The following is a 19,034-nucleotide window of genomic DNA, read 5'->3' as shown; positions in this document are numbered from 1 at the left end:
ACACACACAGTGCTTCAGTTCCACTCTCTCACTCAGCCTCTCCCAGGGCCTGAAGTGGCTCTTCAGAATAACTGGGATCCCTGAAAGGTTAATTGGTCTGCTGAGACTTTTGGTGTCTTTGGACTTTATGTGCTAATGCTTTGGTGGCCAGGTCAAAAACGTGCAGCTATGGAAACCAACAAATGGTCCCTTCCATTAAGCAACTCACATTTGGGGGTTTTAAATGTCCAGAATGCAGTTCATGATTGCTAATGTGTCTTTTTATGACTTCAACCCCCCAGCCTTACCTGACAGTATATCTGAACAGAGAGGGAGAATATAATGGAACAAAAGGTCTGTCTGGACTGCCTGAAGACACATTTTGAAGTCAGTCAGTTTGAACTAGCAAGGGAAACTTTTGCATCCATAATAAAATAGCTATTTGGTGACTGAGAGTTAAAAAACACACAACTAATGAGAAAAACACTCCCAGAGCTCACATTCTACTTTTGAGTTACACATTTACAAAGGATACGGTTAAACATTAATGAGATGTGTAGACAATACAACCATTTATCTGGCCACATAATTCAGTCTTTTTCTGCAGGGGTTTGGAGCATTTGATGAAGGGTCTTGATATGAGAGTCTGCTCACATATGCAGCTGGTTCAATATTGGCTTCATTCAGGTACTTCTCCACATATAGAATGCATTTATTACGTCTCCTTCATCCTCACCGACTCTATCTCCTGACTTCCTGGACAAATTTTTACAGTTCCATTCCTCTCATGGTTTTCCTGCACATCAAACACGTCTGTTTACTATCTGTCTCCATTTCCAAGACACATCATTCCCCACATGACCATTACACATCTCAATACCGCTCCCAACCTCATGCATGATTAATGAATTAATTCATGTCAATTAGACTGTTCTATCAGCAAACAGGAAGCTGTGCCTTTTGCACAAACACAGTTTGTCATTAGCAGTTTCCTTTTTTGTCTATTGACCTTCTGTGGGATCAAATTTCTCTGGGATTGGAGCCCAATATTATGTTATATATTTTTTGAACATTTCACTGTGGAAATCGCCTCTGTACCACAAGCCCATCAGCTCTTTCATTTTAATGATGATGGTCACGTAGAAATAAGATCACAGAATAAAATACAAAGAGATCATTTATTTTCAATTCACGTGTCTCTATCAGGGGATTCTCTCTTCCTACATACGTTGTTCTCTTCTTTCTCTCTGCAACCAATTTTACAAGGCCCTTGCTGATAGTATTTGAGCATTCGCTGGCGTTATAAGAGGCTTTCCCTCACTGCATCAGGGAAAAATGCCACGAGCATTTCAGTTTGTGATGACATTATATTGATGTGCAGATGGGTGACAATATTAAAGAAAAAACAGGAGTTTCAGTAAAGTGTCCGGGCAAGTAGATCTCTAGAAGCCAACAGGAGCAAAACGGGGGCCCATCCAGACGGAAAGGTCACTGCAAATGACCTACCTGCAATGCATCTACCTGCAGACCACCCCCTATCCACAGGGTATGAGGGCTGATGTGATGAGCATAATTGTGTAAATAATGTGTAACCACCTCCGCAGTCACCACATCTAAACCCAGTTGAACACTTGTGTAAGAACTGGGACTAATGTGTCTAACTGCATTCTCCACTGCCATCATCAAAAAACCAAACGACCGATCAGCTTCTTCTACAATTGATGCCAGGGAGTCCTTATTTTGAATGAACTCCCGGTGATCAGCTTTGAGACCTGGCGACGCCAACGTTGCTAACAGGGGGTCAAACTGAGTACTTCTGCTGAGGCATGTGAAGTACTGTGAAGAATGAAACTGCAGGAATACACCGGCAACTCTTCCCCTCCTCTGCCATCATTTACCGCCCTGTGCTCCTCTAAATTCAGCACTTCATGTTATCTGAGAATGAATCTTTAGTCGAGTTTGTTTGTTTTTCCCCTGGAGCCTCGACAAGGAAGTGACTGGGAAAGAAGTTAACGAGACAAAAAGTGTATCAGACAAAAGTGATGAAAGGAATTCATTGTGATGTTATGTAGTAGATCACCAAACAAAGAAAAGAAGATGGAGGCTTTATCTACCGCCTCACCTTATTGATCGACTTCTTCCCTGCCTCCTTGCCCCCCCCCTGCCTGAACAGCATCAGCACTGAGGGCACGCAGACTCAATTTCCTCAGAAGTTTTGACAGCACGAGCGTGATTCGCCAATCTACAAAATTCTCAGGTTTGCTTGCCACAGGTTTTGCTTTGTAAAAAGGTTGCTGCAACGGCTCAGGTTTATTGTCCATCCTTGGTGAGTGTTATTGGTATTTACAACAGGGGTGTGTGTTTTTACAGCTCGATCCGGTGGTTGGCTTCGCTGTAAAACACTGTATTCTGTAGGGTAATAAAATTAACCCGGCACGCCTCCCCCACAGCGCTCTCAGATCCAGGCTCAGGGGAGGGAGGAGTTGTTGTTGCAACATTTTCTTCTTATTGTCTTGGATCTACGTGATGGGATAATTCCACATATGCACCATTGAAGAGCCTTGGAATTGCATTTGGGGTACACACACGCACACACGAACGCACACAACCTTCTACTGCAATGTAACAGCTCTTAACACCTTTCAAAAACCTTGGGGGACACTTAGGAACGCGGCGCAAACCATCTCACAGCTGTTGTGTTTACCACAGCAGTCTGTGTCTGAGACCCTACATGAAAACACAAACAACATAGTGAGGATAACAATCCAATTTGGGTCGTGATTAGGCAGATCCGATTCAGGCGGGGCAGCAGATTTAATCACTGAAGGGGAGAAAGCAAAGACACAAGCTTTTGACATGTTTTTTTTCCTGCAAGTGGCAGTAAATGATTGAGAGATTTAATGATTCTCTTAATTCCCCTGTGCTTGATTGTCTATGAATCAATGAGAAAAACTCCTGAGAGGCAGTTTGCATGCGTCTCTGCCACATGGGGAGATAAATTAAATTGTTCTTCCTGTCATTTGCTTTCAATTGTGCGGGATATCAAACACCTTCTTGCCTCAGCTAGCATATCTGCTGCTGCTGTTATATGCAAATTCACTTTCTATTCTTAGACACGCAGCCATTTTCCTTCTCAAGTAAACAGCTTCTTATATTTCATTCTGTCCTTTGCCCGCAATTTGAATAAACATGCCGGCATGTGTTTTTTAAATATACCATCCGTCTTTCTACCATTGTTGCTGCAACCTTTAACTATCAGCAGGATAGAAATGGAGAGGATTCTGTAGGCGACACATATACTTGTTTCTAATTTGTCTTCGCAGCTCAAGTGAGAAAAATGGAAACACAGCAGTGAAGGTGTAACAGGGGCAGATTGCAGAGTCACAGGGGAGGTGAGGGAGATGGATCTATGTGTTTCAGGGAGCTCCACTCTAGTAGCCTGAGGCAGGACGAGAGTCTGGGGAGGAGACCCAGACTCTACCTCTGCTTCAGGCTCTGCTCACTGGTGGACTGGCCCGTGCCGGATGGAATGGGATATCTGAAACAAACCTACAGAGAGAAGAAAATAGGAAAAGGTTTGAAAAAAGACGGGATAACGTGGAGGAAACTTTTCTTGCTTGTCAGAGCATTTTCCTGCTCTGTGCGAGGGGTCATCATCACTGTCACGTCACCTTCTGAGATGGAGCAGCAGGAGGTTGAGAACTCTGACCCCTAGTTTACCAGTGCAGAGGCGAGACGGAATTGGACATTTATATAGAATTTTTGCTCAACAAACTCTGACATGAACAGGATGGCAGAGTCATCATCCCACTCATCATTCCCCCCCGCCAGCCCCCCCCCCCCCCCCTCACACACACACACACACACACACACACACACAAACCGCACAGAGCAAACTGCCAAACCGCCTTATGCAAACTTAATCACACCTGAAACGCAGTCGACGGGCTGTGAAATGAGAGAAACGAAATGAGGTGAACGGGAGGTAATGTTTTTTTACACTGGATAAATAAATATCAAGCCAGCTTGGTTCTTTACCTGTGTGTGTGTGTGTGTGTGTGTGTGTGTGTGTGTGTGTGTCCTTGCACCTGGCTGCCACACACAGAAAAGCACTCAGGGACGAGATAGATAAAACAGATTTGCCACAGTCGTGTTTTAGCAGGCTTGCGGGACAAACATGTATAATTTCCCTGAGTGCTTAAGTACGTCCCTATTGTATGGAGCTGACTGCTAATCTAATTACATGTTTCAAATAGGCAATAGATTGCTCCACTCTCTTATAAATAAATAAGCAGGTAGATAAGCAGTGGCTCAAAAACAATTATGGCTGTTTGCACTTGGCCTGGCTGATCAGGGATAAAATGACTCCTATTATCACATTTATCTTGACAATGACATCCACTGTGTGTGATGCAGTAAAAAAGTTCATCTAAGTGACAAATTAGTCGACGTTGAATCAAGAACAAGAGATAAAAACCCTCTGGCGTGAAACGAGGTTATTGCTTGGCATTGTAATCTTGGTCGTAAATCATTTCTGCCTTTCAAACGCCTATCAGATCAGAAGTGGCATTTCAGGTCTCGATCCTCCCACGAATCCAAACGTCCCTTCTGCCACTCTGTGAAGGGAATCCCATCAATCTGCATTTGTTGTTGTTGTTCTTTATTATATCTTCTCCTTGTCTTTTCTCGTTATCTGCCACCTGTCTCCTTTTCCCGTCTCCAGCCACTTTTCCGCTTCTCTCATTATAGGGAGGCAGGGAGGCAGTGGCTCAGTGGGTAGAGCTTCCGCTTGGGAACCGGACAGGTTGCCGGTTCGAGCCCCTGCCAAGGTGCCCCTGAGCAAGGCACCGAACCCTCAATTGCTCCCCCCTCTGCGAAGGGTGGTAAATGTAATGTAAGTCGCTTTGGATAAAAGCATCAGCCAAATGATCGTAATGTAATGTAATGTAATTATATTTCCCTCCTCTTATCCTGTTCAATCAATCCATTCATACCTTGTCCGGCACTTCTTCCATCCTCCACCCTGTCGCCTAGATGTCATTAAATTGCTCAAGTTGCATTCAAATCATACTCTCTCTGTGCACATTTCCCACCCATTAAAGCGCTAACTGTCCCCTTTCTCGTCTCCCTTTGTCCATTCGCCTCACTCAGAGTCAGGCTTTCCTCCTCAAGGCCAGAGGGGCCCGAACACATGGCCTGGATGCTCCCCCGCAGGGCTCTAATTGGTGATCAAGATGTGCGCGGGAAGGAAAAGGAGCAGCGTTCGGCCAATTTCTATTCCCTCATCACATTCACAGGGCCACAGTCACATCTGCGTAACCATGGTGATGCTCATAAGGTGACTCATGACTATTCATCAATGGCGCAGCCTGATTGGACAGCCCCCGAGAGCCTTGCAAAACGTATTCATCAGCTCAGCCTGTGTCCCTGCTCTACCTCAGTGTGCCCCTCACAGTGACGAGGGAGCGTCTCTGCTGCTCTCCTAGTTTGTTTTTCACATCCACTTCTTGTCTTAACCTTAGAACCCACCCACCCACCCGCCCCTCACTCTAATGCTTTAATTACCTGTCCACTCTGGATGTCCACCTCTCTCTGTTCTGTCACTTATCTCTCCTCTTCTCCTCCTTGCTGTGTATCTGTTAATTGATGAAGCCATTAATCACAGGGACATTGGGCACAAACCTGCTGCACACCTTGCTTAATCCCTCGCCGCTACAAGGTCGACATTGTTCTCGTATCTTACAGTTCCTCGATTTCCAGGCCAGTAAACAGCTAAATGAATTGCAGCACTCACTTTACCACCACTTGTGTAAGGAGAAAAATGTATATATTCAATAACATTTACACTCCAAATGACTTATTAATGAACAGCTGCGCAATTTTAAAATTCAGGTGCTCTTCATTGAGCCAAACTATGAATTATCAATGACGTTGTGCTCCATTAGTACTGGTTTAAAACTTCAGAGGTCATTCGCTTTGCAGTTATCACTTCTAGCCCAATGATAAATATTATGACCACGTGAATTTAAATTATCATCATTTAAATTATCCTGCGGAACTTCACTGAGCATTCACAGCCTTTTACAGGAACGCTCTACTCAAAACAGACATATTCACACATAAATCCACAGGCTGATCTGCTGGCCACTGGAACAGTTTGGGGTTCAAATCCAGCCTTGCTTCATGGGTACTTCAAAGCAAATAAGGGAGGCAGAGGTGCAACAGTTTAGATCAGATCCTTCCATCTGCAGTTCACTTCAGGTTTTCTGTCGATGTGCTGGCCACCTTAAATGTTCAACACCACGTCACAGATGCTTCAAGATAACGAACGTCTTCACTGATGAATCACAGTTTCAGCTGTAAAGGGCAGATGGCAGACAAGCGTGTATGGCGCCGGGTGGGTAAGCGGTTTGCTGATGTCAACGTTGTGAACAGAGAGGCCCATAGTGGTGATGGGGTGACGGTATGGGCCAGTGTATCCTACGGGCAGTGATCAAGTGCATTTCATCCACCTACACAGAGATGCTGTGATGAGATCCTGAGGCCCATTGCTGTGTCATCCATCCAGCACCAGCTCCTTTTTTTCCAAGATTTTTACCAAGATTCAGCAGGACGATGAACACGATTCCTCAAAGCTGACAATGTCCCAGTTCTTCCACAGGCTGCATACTCACCAGATATGTCACCCGTAGAGCATGTTTGGGATTCTCTGCACTGACACATACGACAGCGTGTTCCAGTTCCCACCAATATCCAACAACACGGTACAGCTGTTAAAGAGAAGTGGGAGAATATTCCACAGGCTAAAATCAACAAGAGATGTGATCGGTTCTCTATTTCATGGTATCTTTCTTCTTCTTGGAGGACTAACAACTACATATTTGTTTCCCCAATCCCATGAAAGCAATAGATATGTGCTTAATCAATCTATTTCAGTTACGTTTTTACCTTTGAACTCCATAACATCTTTGAAAATAACCATGTGTTGTATTTCTGTTTCTGTTCAGTATTCTTTATCCAACACTGTGCGGTACAGTTTGCTGTGTTTAATAGAGGAACATTGTACTGTAGCACATAAAGTATTCAGTCCATTTATATCCTATGGGGCCACAGCACAGTACGTCTGATCTAGCATGCAGTTTCAATATTTGTGTAGTATTTTATTAGCATTTCTGTAAAACGTCTAAACAAAACAACTCACAGTGGAGATATTTAATGTAAGAATGTCAGCAATAGTGGTCATATGGTAATTTTGACATTTGTCTCATTCGTCACTCTTATGCCCCATGTGTTAATCTCACAGAAGGATTCCAAACACACATTTCTCTTCTTAAACCTCCTGCCTATGTTTTGCTCAATATTCCCACCACACGTTTCCGAGGGAGATGTTCCCCATCTGCGTATCAAATCCATTTGGTCTCTGATGTCAGTCTATTTAAAAAGCCAAACAGAACAGCACCTGACCCTGCGTTTGAACTGCAGCTCAAGGTCAATGTCCTCAGAGTATGATTGCATGCAGAGAGGAATAAGCCCGATTCTGTATCCTGCTTTATCCTGTGTCCATCTCTAGTTGAACGCATCAGCCCTAACCTCTTCAGCTGTTTGGAAGGATTTCCAGGAACCTGATCATTAAAAACCAGACGGATACGGTGGGTGATGGACAGCTTGCACAAGACTAACAATGTTGTATCAAAGCCTAGATACAGTTGGTTAGCTGGCAGCGATGTTGCTGTGGGGGATGGGTGATGAAGGAAATATGCAATGAAATGAGGTGTGCCCGTGTGTGTGCATGTGTGTGTGCATGTGTGCGTGTGTGTGCCAGTGCGTGTGCCCGTGTGTGTGTGTGTGTGTGTGTGAGTGTGTGTGTGTGTGTGTGTGTGTGTGTGTGTGTGTGTGTGTGTGCAGTAGATAGGATGACATATAAAGAAGGCACATCAAGGACAGAGATACAGCACCACATAGAGATACAAAATGGAAATCGACAGCGAAAGCGATAAACATAGTGTTCACTCACACTTTCCCGCTGGCTGTCGTCCCTGGCCCGGTCATCCTTTTGCATGGTGTGTTCCACCTCTTCAAAAAGGGGCAAGTCTCAGTCACACAGAGGTAATCAAAAAAAGGGTGCTAGGAGGAAAAACAAGAGAAATATGCTTGAGTTCAACACATTTGGTTGGTCAGTGAATGGAAAAACACTCAGCCACCTTTTGTGCACACATTTACAGCACATGACGCATGTTTAGAAGAGAGTTTAGAACATTTCTGGGTCATTATTTTCAAGTAATATAAGTCAGTAACCTAACACGACTTCCCTGGGGGGGGATTAGGCATCAGCTTGGATCTCCTAGACAACCAGGTGTGTGTATTTGTGTGTTGCTAAGAAAGGAGCCTGGACTGTGCTGGCCTATTAGAATGCATTAAGAGTGTAAAAAAAAAAAAAGGTCAGCGAATTAGGAGCCAGAGTTACACAAGCCATTCTGTTTATCTGGCCTAATAACCCCTAGCCTACACCTGTCGCTCTGGCTAACACACACACACCCACCCACCCACCCACCCACACACACACACACACACACACACACACACACACACAAAACACACACAGAAACACATGCAGAAAATCATGCAGATAGTCGTGCCGAAGTTCAAGGTAAAATATAATAAAATACTGTTGTAAACGACACTCTGTCAGAGCCATTTGACGTTCCAGTCACACCAAAATGTGTTATGTTGTTAACAACCTGCAGAGAGTGTAAAGAAAGGCAGCCAGTACTCCAGAAATCCTCCTCCTGTATCATATGAATCACACACATGCACGCAGAAGTGTGTCTGTGCACATCTTTGTGTCACAATTTGCCACTGCACTCATCTCCTCCAAGTGGCCTCCAACAGGGTAAATGTACAGTGCTTTTCTCTGTAATTTTCTCTGCGATTTCATCTGGAGTGTTTTCATTTTGGTTTGGGTGATTTTGGTGAAAATGATAGAAATCAAATCATAAGAAAACAAACCCTAAACCAAAGCTCATGTGGTTTTAATGGAACCAACGTCACCCAACCCCCGCCACATCATAATATAAAGTAAACACACACTGAACTGACAGCTGAGTCAAACTGTCACCACTTGCTTTAAAGATTATATTAATTACAGATGATCTATATACAGGTTTATTTGTTTAGTCTAATGGAGCCTGCAAAGTTTTGACACATCCCACACAATGCCATTGCTATTGTCCTGGTGATTGGCTGCAAGCTGCAGCGATTTGTTTGACTTGACTACAGTTCTAAAAAGGCTTTTTCTCCCCTTAAATCAATATGTGCTGCACTCTTCATGTGTTACACAAGGCACAGCACTCAAGCAACAGAGAACAATGCTTATCATGAATCTGTCAATAACTTCATTTCATAATGTTTAAGTGTCTCCAACATGCTTACAAGAACACAAAGGTTTGTTACTTATTGTGGATTCGGTCCAAGTAAACGTGATGTGTTGCGTTTTTGCAATTTGAAGCAATAAGTTATGTTACACTCACATCATTTAGGGGGAGAGTAAGCACATCCCTGTAGTATTTGTGCCAGTATCAATCACATTTATCAGTATACATGAAGTTTTTGGAGGAAGAAATTGATTTTTTGTATGTAGTAAATGTTGTTGGAGCCAAAGTTATAAACACACACACACACACACACACACACACACACACAGACATAGACACACACAGAGAGAGATGAGATGCACGCAAGTCTTTAATTAATTATGTCATGAAACTTAACAAAAGAGAGACCCTTTTAATCATCAATATTAATAAAACAAACTACACTAACATGTCACACTGTAGCTAGTAAAGACCAGCTTTTTAGATTTCCCTGACTGCTGACATGAAATAGACCATAAATAGGTGAATGCTGAATTGATGATTAGCTGCAGTTGCGACTGCGATGCCCTGTGGCCACACTGACACAGAGAGGCTTCAACAGCCAGGAAAGTTGTGAACAAATCATGACAAAAGTAGAGCTCGAGCAACCAACCATGTGATATCTAGAGTTATTATGGCAAAGGGAAAGCTCCAGCAGGAGAAAAGACTACAGTTTGTCCTTGAGGCGCAGCACAAAGGACATTGTAAGCACCTAAATCACGGTGTCCTGAGCCGTGGAAGAAGTCTTTTTGCCCATAAACTGCTACTTCAGCTTAACTGTGACCGTAAACCTTGAATATGGACAAAACCAGCATGACACACTCCAACTCAGACAACCTTTATTACTCACATTGTTAGACACGCTTTTGAAACCTGCATTCAAGGGATTAGTGCATTGGCATTGGACTGTTCCACTTTATTCACACCAATACAGGAATCACAACTACACCTTCACGCAAGATCATGCAACTACTGTTACTGTTTTCAGACACAACATGCAGTGACAGTGACAATATTTTCTTGTCAAGTTACAGTGGCAGTTACCATGTGTGTATGTGTCTCATATTGTGTGTGAACAAACATGCTTTCATCTCCACACACGGGCACCCAGAGGAACAGAGTGGCAGGTGTTTGTGTGTGATTCTGTGCGCGCGTGTGCACTCATGTGTGTGTGTGTGTGTGTGTGTGTGTAGCAGGGAGTTTGCCTCCAGTGCAACAACGGGGGGTTGATTTGCAGGTCTGGGCTCCGGCATTAGTTGCATGAGCCCCATCAAACCCCCAGCACAGACGCTATTTCTTCTCCCGCCCCTTTGATACATTCTCTGTTGGCTTTCTCAATTAACTTCCTGCCATTTTTAGGAGAGCGATGAGACTTTACCCAGTGTGATCACATTAAGCACGTGAGCAAAAAGGAGCTGAGCTATGACTTCTCGTCTGCCAGCAGTAGAAGGTCATGGCTGTGTAATGTGCTCTAGATTTCAGCAGCAGTGATATCGCTTTTCTCTTTTTGTCGAGCTCCCACGGTTGCGTTATTAAATAATGGATGCAAAGTTTCTCAGTTGTTTTTATTGTTTCCATTCAATCAGCTGAGATGAGCAGACGCTTGGTTGAAGTAGCCAATCATTTTGATTCTCTTCGCAGGCAGGTCTGCGTTGGCTCTGTTAATCAAATGCACTTTTGGTTTGATTCATCCGGCTAATATTTTGAGCAAAGCCACTGGAAGATTGCCCATTATGGAGATACTAAACAAATCAGTCTAAGATGTTGCAAATCTACATTTTAGATTTACCAAATTAAAATAACCACTCTCTCTCAATCTCAGGGTATTTCTGAGTAAACAGACTCAACTAAAGCTCTTTAAGTGTTTTCTAATCAGTCTCGTTTTCTCAACGGTTGACTGAAGTGGATTTTTCCACCTCATGGACTTCCTTCATTTATCAAAACACATCAAATAATAATTGTCCCATTGATTCGGTGATTGCATTTTTGCCACTGATTGCAGCCAGATAACAGGTGAGCCCCTTCTGAAGTTAGATGGCCTCTTGCAGGGAGCAATAGACGACAAGGGAAAAGGCAATTTGTCTGCCTGAGCTGAATCTGCCTGCGGCCTGAAAGCATCAGCTCAAACACAGCATTGGCTCCTCCAAGTGGTTTTCTGGAGGAGACACTTCTATCTAACAACACTAATGGAAATGGGGGAAAAAAGGACATTTCAGTTGACAGTGTGAAACATGGGGGTTGTGCGTGTGTATGGATTCACAGCCTTTATTTGACTGACCTTGTTCCGTCACACCAAGGACAACCTTTGGATACAATCACTCCATCCATACACTTCATAAATCAGCTGAGATCAAACCACTGGAGGAGTGTCACCTGGAGTAAGATCCACACACACACACACACACACACACACACACACACACACACACACACACACACACACACACACACACACACACACACACACTCAGATGTGTGCAAAGAGACACACAGAGCCCTTTGAAGACAGACTGTAAATGATCAATGTGGGCCGTCACTTGTTCTAATCTCTCTTCTTTAGGAGCTGTCATGAGAGCCCTTCTCCTATACTCAAAACTGCACACTTGATCATATGCAATACCTGCACAAGCTCGGTTTAATCTCAAGTATGACCAAACTGGAAGTGGCAGTTATGAAGCCATACCTGCAAAGCAATTCAATTTCCTTTCAATCCATTGTCACACGACTTGGTCGCGAGTGACGAGCCTTTTGTAAATGGCTTTAAATAATTCCACGGTGAGTTCAGAACGGATGCATATTCAATAACATTTACTTGAAATGTAAATTAGCTCACATCTCCAGCTTCTCGGAAATAATTGTCATCCATCTATTGTGTGGCGGAGCAAAGTATGAGTCACACCATCCATTGTTTGCATTTTGAGCTGGGAATCAAAGTGGAATGAAGGCAATTCCAGACCTTCAAGCCAATTTATTGAAATGATTGAAAAAAGATTTTTTCACAAAAAGGTCATTAAAGCAAAAACAAATTTAGCTGAGAAATTACGGGATCCATAAGAATAATAATATGATGATGAATTCCTTAAAAACTGCCATGAGAGGCTCTAGGAATGCAACAGAAACTGACTGTTGTGACGTCATAAGGGTCAGTGAACCTCTCAGCCTCTCCAAAATGTACTATGAATCTTCCATGCAAGACACATAAGCATTGCAATTCACATAAGGTGCTAAATCCACTTCTATTAATAACACACATCATCAGATGAACCAATACAGATATGACCACAGATACACCTTTTTATAAATAAATGCACCAGTGAAGAACATCCATGCAGCTTTCCAGATGAGGATGATAGATAGATAGATAGATAGATAGATAGATAGATAGATAGATAGATAGATAGATAGATAGATAGATAGATAGATAGATAGATAGATAGATAGATAGACAGACAGACAGACAGACAGACAGACAGACAGACAGATAGATAGATAGATAGATAGATAGATAGATAGATAGATAGATAGATAGATAGATAGATAGATAGATAGATAGATAGATAGATAGATAGATAGATAGATAGATAGATAGATAGATAGATACATAGATACATAGATACATAGATAGATGTGACCTAAACAAAGACTATGGGGCAGAGTGTTCTCTATCAGACAGTGGTGAGGAGTTGTAAAGGGACATAGCAGCAGGCAGGAAGGATCTCCTGTATCGGTCCTTGTGACAAAGAAGCTGGATCAGTCTCTCGAAGAAGGAGCTCCACTGTCTGTCCAGTAGTCGATGGAGAGGATGATCAGGGTTATCCATGATGGATAACAGTTTGTTTAGGGACCTCTTCTCCATCACAGTCCCAAAAGTATGTGATTTGCAGCCAACTACGGAGCCAGCCTTCTTAATAATGAGTTAAATATTAACATTATTTGTCCATTAGGTCCATCTGTTGGATGTACTAAGTGCCCTTCATCTCTTCTTCCTCCATCTTTTTTTGATCAACCATTTACTCTCTTTAAACATTAACCTCCTCTTGCTCCCTAGAGGTATAGACGGTGACATCTGCACTCTCTCTACACACAAGATAATGTCATCAATAAAGGAATCTAACCACTGAAAAAGCCTGATGAAGTGTGATGAAGTAACATATAGCACATATGTATGTATGCAAAAGGAGTGAGTAGTATTTTCTCTACTTTTACTGCGAGGGAGGAATTTTGTTCAGAGGCTTGTGTAGCTCATGACATCACCAGTGTGGATTTCTATGTAATTGAGTTTTCAAACTTTAAAAGTTAAATTTCTTTAAAATGCAGTTAAATAATATAGAACTTCTACATAGGCCAAGTTAAATAAAACATTAACATTTGTGAATGAATGTCTTCATATTCAGGCACAATAATTTACCATTGAGCATTGAGAAATTCTGCTGCAAAATAATTATTAAAGGTCAGATTGTCTGTCTGGTCTTTGATAGCTTTTCTCTGTGAGCGCTGTGTTATATATTTTTACTTGCTCTGAATGTCAATAAATGCCATCATAAATGTTGTAGCAAGATTATTAGGCTCTTGAGTGCCACTGGTGACCAAAGCATTTTATTTATTTATTTATAAATAAATAAGGTGTTCCTGCTTCAAAGAGTTAGGAAGAATTTCAGTGGGACAAATACAGTTATTCAGAAGGCACAGAGATCAGTCAACAATCAAAACATATGACTGATGTGACTTTAACTTTAACCACAGTAATTTATTCAGTCTTTGGATTATTGTCACAGCCTGTTGACTGATGGGACATTAATCTTCTCTCCATCAAAAAAGTGGAAATAAATGAATTTACCATTCATATACGTTTATGTCTTTTCATTCAATTAGATTGTTATATTATTCAGTAATATATATTAATTATTTAATATTATTATTAAATAATCACTGAATTCAGTTTCCTTATACGTAAAATTTTGCAATATATATTAAATACTATATAAACTATATAATATATACTGTATAATGTTCATTATCTAAGCAAATTCATCATAATTTAGCAAACTAAAATCTATTTTACATATATTCGGGTGTGAACACAGGCGAGTAAATAATGTTCTGTAATAATCTGCCGACAGATGTCGCCACCGAGCTGTATTTGCCTGAGCAGTCTTCTCACTCCTGTTACCTTTGCCGCCCCCCACAATGATACGAACAGAACAAGATAGTCACAGTCACGATCTGATATCTGTTTGCACGGTGTTTACAAAGCAAAGGACAATGTGTTTTGCAACCAACCGCTGTATGAAATAACACACTTTTAATAATTCTTACTTCTTCCCTGTTAATAATGCTTTAACTGTTTCTGTTTCAGTCCATCTCTTTCTCTTTCAAACCACTCACACACACACATCCACACACAACTCCTAGTCCCCCCGTCTCTCATACACACGGTTCACTACAGTTAAATGACATCACTGACCCCAGGCATCAGTGGGCCTTGCAGAGCTGGATGACTCACTCTGATCTGTGCAGCCCAACAGCAAACAGCAGGCCTGCTATGGTGAGCTGCATCTCAGCCTGCATCTCCCCCATCAGACCCGATTTGGTATGGATGCTGATGGCTGACCGAGCACTGCACTGCTGCTTAATATCAAGGTTATCAACCCGTCCCTAGTGGTTTGTTTCCCCCTTATGACCCAGCTAGTTAGAGATTGACTGAACGTGTAATTAAAGGAGAACTCATCGTCCTTTCGTTTCTGTATATTATCATGGCTCAGGGAAACACACGACACACAACAATCCAGCCACTGGTATAAACTATGGATCCTTAGGTCTGAACCCCCCCAAACCCCTTACGTCGTGTCCAAGCACAATAGCACATTCTCACACTTGTGATTCTTCCCTCGGCAAAATAACTTCAGCTCCTCTGCGTCTCTGCTGGGCCAGTGTTACTCCTTTCCTCCCCCTCAGCATTTTAACAGGCATGGCGTCTTTTTAACAGTCACAGTGTCAGAGAACAAACAAACTATACTATACTTGTTTAGCTTTTTAATCAAACAAATCTATTCCCATGGCCTTTTTTCCTGCGATATCTGACCAGGTTGCTGTGTTTGTTCAACTTTTTGAACCATCACACCTGTTAAATAAGCCCACTGCAGTAAAAGTACCTCCCATAAACAGTCCTGCATCATCCTCATCCCCCAGGCTGTAATCTTGCACATTACCCAGGAAGTCAGCATTGTAGAAATGCATTGAAGCTGGAATACATACAGCTGTGCTTTAAGATCAGGCAGTTGAGAGGAACGTCCAGTGAATCTTAGCGGTGCAGCTCCCTCCTCTGGGCAGGTTGTGTCATCGTTATCCAGGTTTGAGATGAGCCGAGCAGACAGACCAATCAACTGGGGAGAGGACTGCCAAAACTCTCCTGCTCTGAGCCCAGTTGTCCTATCTGATTTGTCATCACGTTATGTAATGGAGGTCCACCCTTTGAGGCTCAGTTTGGCCCCTGTATTAGATGAGCAGAGCCAGAAAGCAGACATGCCTATAAACACGTCTGTGACTCCACACTAATGAATCATTTAATTACATCCAGCTGCAGAGGCTGCGAGCCGTGCAGGGCCGGGCTTCTTAGCTCAGTGACAGTCAGTTTGAGAGTTCTGAAGCAGGCGAGCGAGGAACGGAAACAAACATTGTTTTCTCTTCATGATGACGCAAAGTTATCAAAGTACTACAGAAACAATGTATCAATATTGTCATCCTCAATTTCCGCCTGGGGTTTTGTCAACAATCCTGTATTTCTCTGGACTTTGTCAGTTCAATCAAAATCACAATTTCCATGACAGATGACCTCTATGTGCAGCAAAGTAAACCATACAATCTCACAGATGCATCTATTATGCATCCAACCCAATTATCTTCATTAGAACTCACTTTTCAAACCCTTTGCAACTCCGTAACCTGAACATCTGTATCTATAAACCCACGTCTGTCTTACACATCAACATGCGATCAGATATGACAGTAATTTCAGTCTTGCCTGAGGCTTCTGAACACCCATCCTTACATGGTCAAATGGAGTTAGGCGCTGAGATTTCACTGGCAACTGTTCCACCCACTGGCTGATATTAATTCTGTGAGAGACGAAGAGTAGGAGTGAGAAAGTGATGTTTGACTGTAGAAAGGGCTCTTCTAGTTTAAAGAGCAAATAGCTGCAACTAGAAATGAGGGCAAACAGCCAAAGCCCACATAACCATGTTTTGGCCACAGAGGGGTCAACGGGCAGCGTAATTAGATTCCAAGGGAACATTTAGTGTCTCTCCCTGTGCAGTCCAACCTTACATCTGTACATCTGTATGAATAAATGCAGCAGAACAGAATTATGGGGATGATAACGCTGTGATGAGACATGCAGATAATCAGCACGCAATGGTAAGCTGTAATTGTTCCTGGACTGTAACAACAAGATCATCGAGTGTGGCTCACATCTCATCCTCTTGGTTCAAAAGGAAGGATTTGGATGAAAAATGCACCAAATGAAATCTGACAGCAGTGATTCTAAAATGTTGCAAACATGCAAACCCAAAACATCTAAGTATCTCAACAAGTCAAAGAAAAATTCTTAATCTTAATTCTTCATTTAAAGAGAATGACAAATACCTTTTTCATGGTAGATTTCCAATTGCTTGGCACCAGGGGCTGCTTCAAGTACCACCATTCCACAGTTTGAGAACCACTGTCCTATAGTATAAATCTTGAGTGTCCTGAGCTAAGTGAGATCTTTCAAAGTCACAACCTGATCAACTGCCAGATGTGTCTGAATCAAACCCTAGTAGCATGAAACCACACTGTACACTGCCATTCAGGGGCAGTAAAGGATCAAATGTGTAAATATTAGGAGTGAGCTCAGGCAAGCCCAGTTTGGCTTTGCTGCATGACAAAAGCAAATAATGCGTTTGCCACCTCAGCACTTTATTCGTCCCTCCCTCACACAAACAATAGCTGTCAAAGTCTCTGGGGGTTATGCACTCAGGCCAGAAGATCACGTCTTCAGTCACTGCCAGAGAAGCTGATACATTACCAGGCTGCTTTGCCAAACTTGTGTGTTATGATGCAACTGAAGACTCATTATAAGATGAGCATGCCAAGGTAAAACTGTGTGTGTGTGTGTGTGTGTGTGTGTGTGTGTGTGTGTGTGTGTGTGTGTGTGTGTGTGTGTGTGTGTGTGTGTGTGCGCGCGTGTGTGTGTGTGACCCCAAAAGCGTTTGTGGTGAATTTTGTCTCGTTTTTTAAAAAAATCAACACATTGCGACCCAGCTGTCATGTACAAAATGTCAACAGCTGTTTACGGAAAGTTTTCAGCAGTGGAGGCTTTTTTAGATTCGTTAAATTAAGCACCAGGATGTGCCGTGCAAAGCAGAGATGACCAAGAGATGACCAACGCATACCAGCGCTCTCATGAGACATTATCAAGCTGCCCCCCCGCCACACACCCATCCTCCTCTTTCAAGGCCGGAGACGTTTCCAACTCGGAATCTGTAGCAGTAATATCAGCTGTAATGCTTAGTGAAGAGCTCCAAAATCACAATGACAGGACTTCCATAATGATGAGGGGGGAAAGGGAAGTAAACTACAGGCCACAGCTGCTTCCCTCTTCTCCTGTTTCTCCTTGGGGTTCCACCGAGGTCATTCTACCTGTGTGACATCGCACATCATCATACACAGATGCTGCTGCGGAGGCAAGTACAGTCATTAGTTTTGGTGTATATGACATAAATTAAAGGCTAAATGTGCTCCATTGTGAGCGTATAATTGTAAGATTTTCTGTTTCTGTTCCCCTGATACCATCCAGCTGTGCTGAGAATGAGTGTTTATCAGGCAAATCTGCTGCAGAGAGAGAATGAAGGAGCAAGATTCCTCTTTCTGCTAGCTTTGTAGCTTTTATGTATCTGCGTAACTCATTATGGATGGTCTAAAAGCACATATATGCTACGGCCTTTTAAGGCTGTGCAAATGGAAAAGGTTCAGAAGTCACACTTGCCCTTGGATTTACTGTCAAATAGCTCATTCCTCTCTGGAGTCATGACATAACGGCCAAACATGTGGAGGGAGAGAACGTCTCCTACCTAAGCAACAAACCATGTCTGATGCCAAAAACAGTTTCCTGGCTTTTTAAGGTTAAAAACAAATTACATTACATTACATTACATTACGGTCATTTAGCAGACGCTTTTATCCAAAGCGACTTACAATAAGTGTGTTCAACAAAGGTAGATAAAAGAACTTCAGGTCACAAGAAGGTCACAAATGTAAAGCTCTTCAATGCGTAAAGATGATGGAAAATGCTGCTGCTGTTAAACAACCGACCCTGAATCTAAACCCCGAGTGCCCCAACTACAGAGAGGCTTACTGGCTGATATTTCTGGGAACATGGAATGCAATAAAAAAGATTCTCAAAGAGCTTTTGGCTTGGCTGTACGGGTTTGTGTGTCTGCATGTCAGAGTGCATATCATAGTGCTTCTGCATGGGAGCTTTAGAGGACTATTGAGGAGACTCCCTTGCCAGGAAAAAAGGGGAAAACAAACATAGCCTTTATTACAGTAATGAGTATGCTTTGGGAAGTAAATTACATTATTTTCCATTTACGTCGAGTCGTAAAATGT

General features: G+C 42.5%; 1 protein-coding gene across 1 annotated transcript in view; it reads right to left on the bottom strand.

Annotated features, from left to right (window-relative positions):
• Positions 1-19,034, bottom strand: part of pde4d (phosphodiesterase 4D, cAMP-specific) — a 134,337-nt gene that overhangs the window by 112,749 nt on the left and 2,554 nt on the right. The window contains exon 2 of the mRNA XM_076150616.1: positions 7,994-8,103. Coding sequence (XP_076006731.1) covers positions 7,994-8,038 — 45 coding nt within the window. The 5' untranslated portion in view covers positions 8,039-8,103. The remainder of the gene's footprint in view (positions 1-7,993; positions 8,104-19,034) is intronic.

This window comes from Genypterus blacodes, unplaced genomic scaffold, assembly GCF_046128005.1.
Source record: "Genypterus blacodes isolate CSIRO-AG114 ecotype Tasmania unplaced genomic scaffold, CSIRO-AGI_Gbla_v1 ptg000053l_1, whole genome shotgun sequence".
Taxonomy (NCBI): domain Eukaryota; kingdom Metazoa; phylum Chordata; class Actinopteri; order Ophidiiformes; family Ophidiidae; genus Genypterus; species Genypterus blacodes.
Note: the sequence above shows the minus strand (reverse complement) of the source record. Positions and strands in the feature narration are given on the sequence as shown.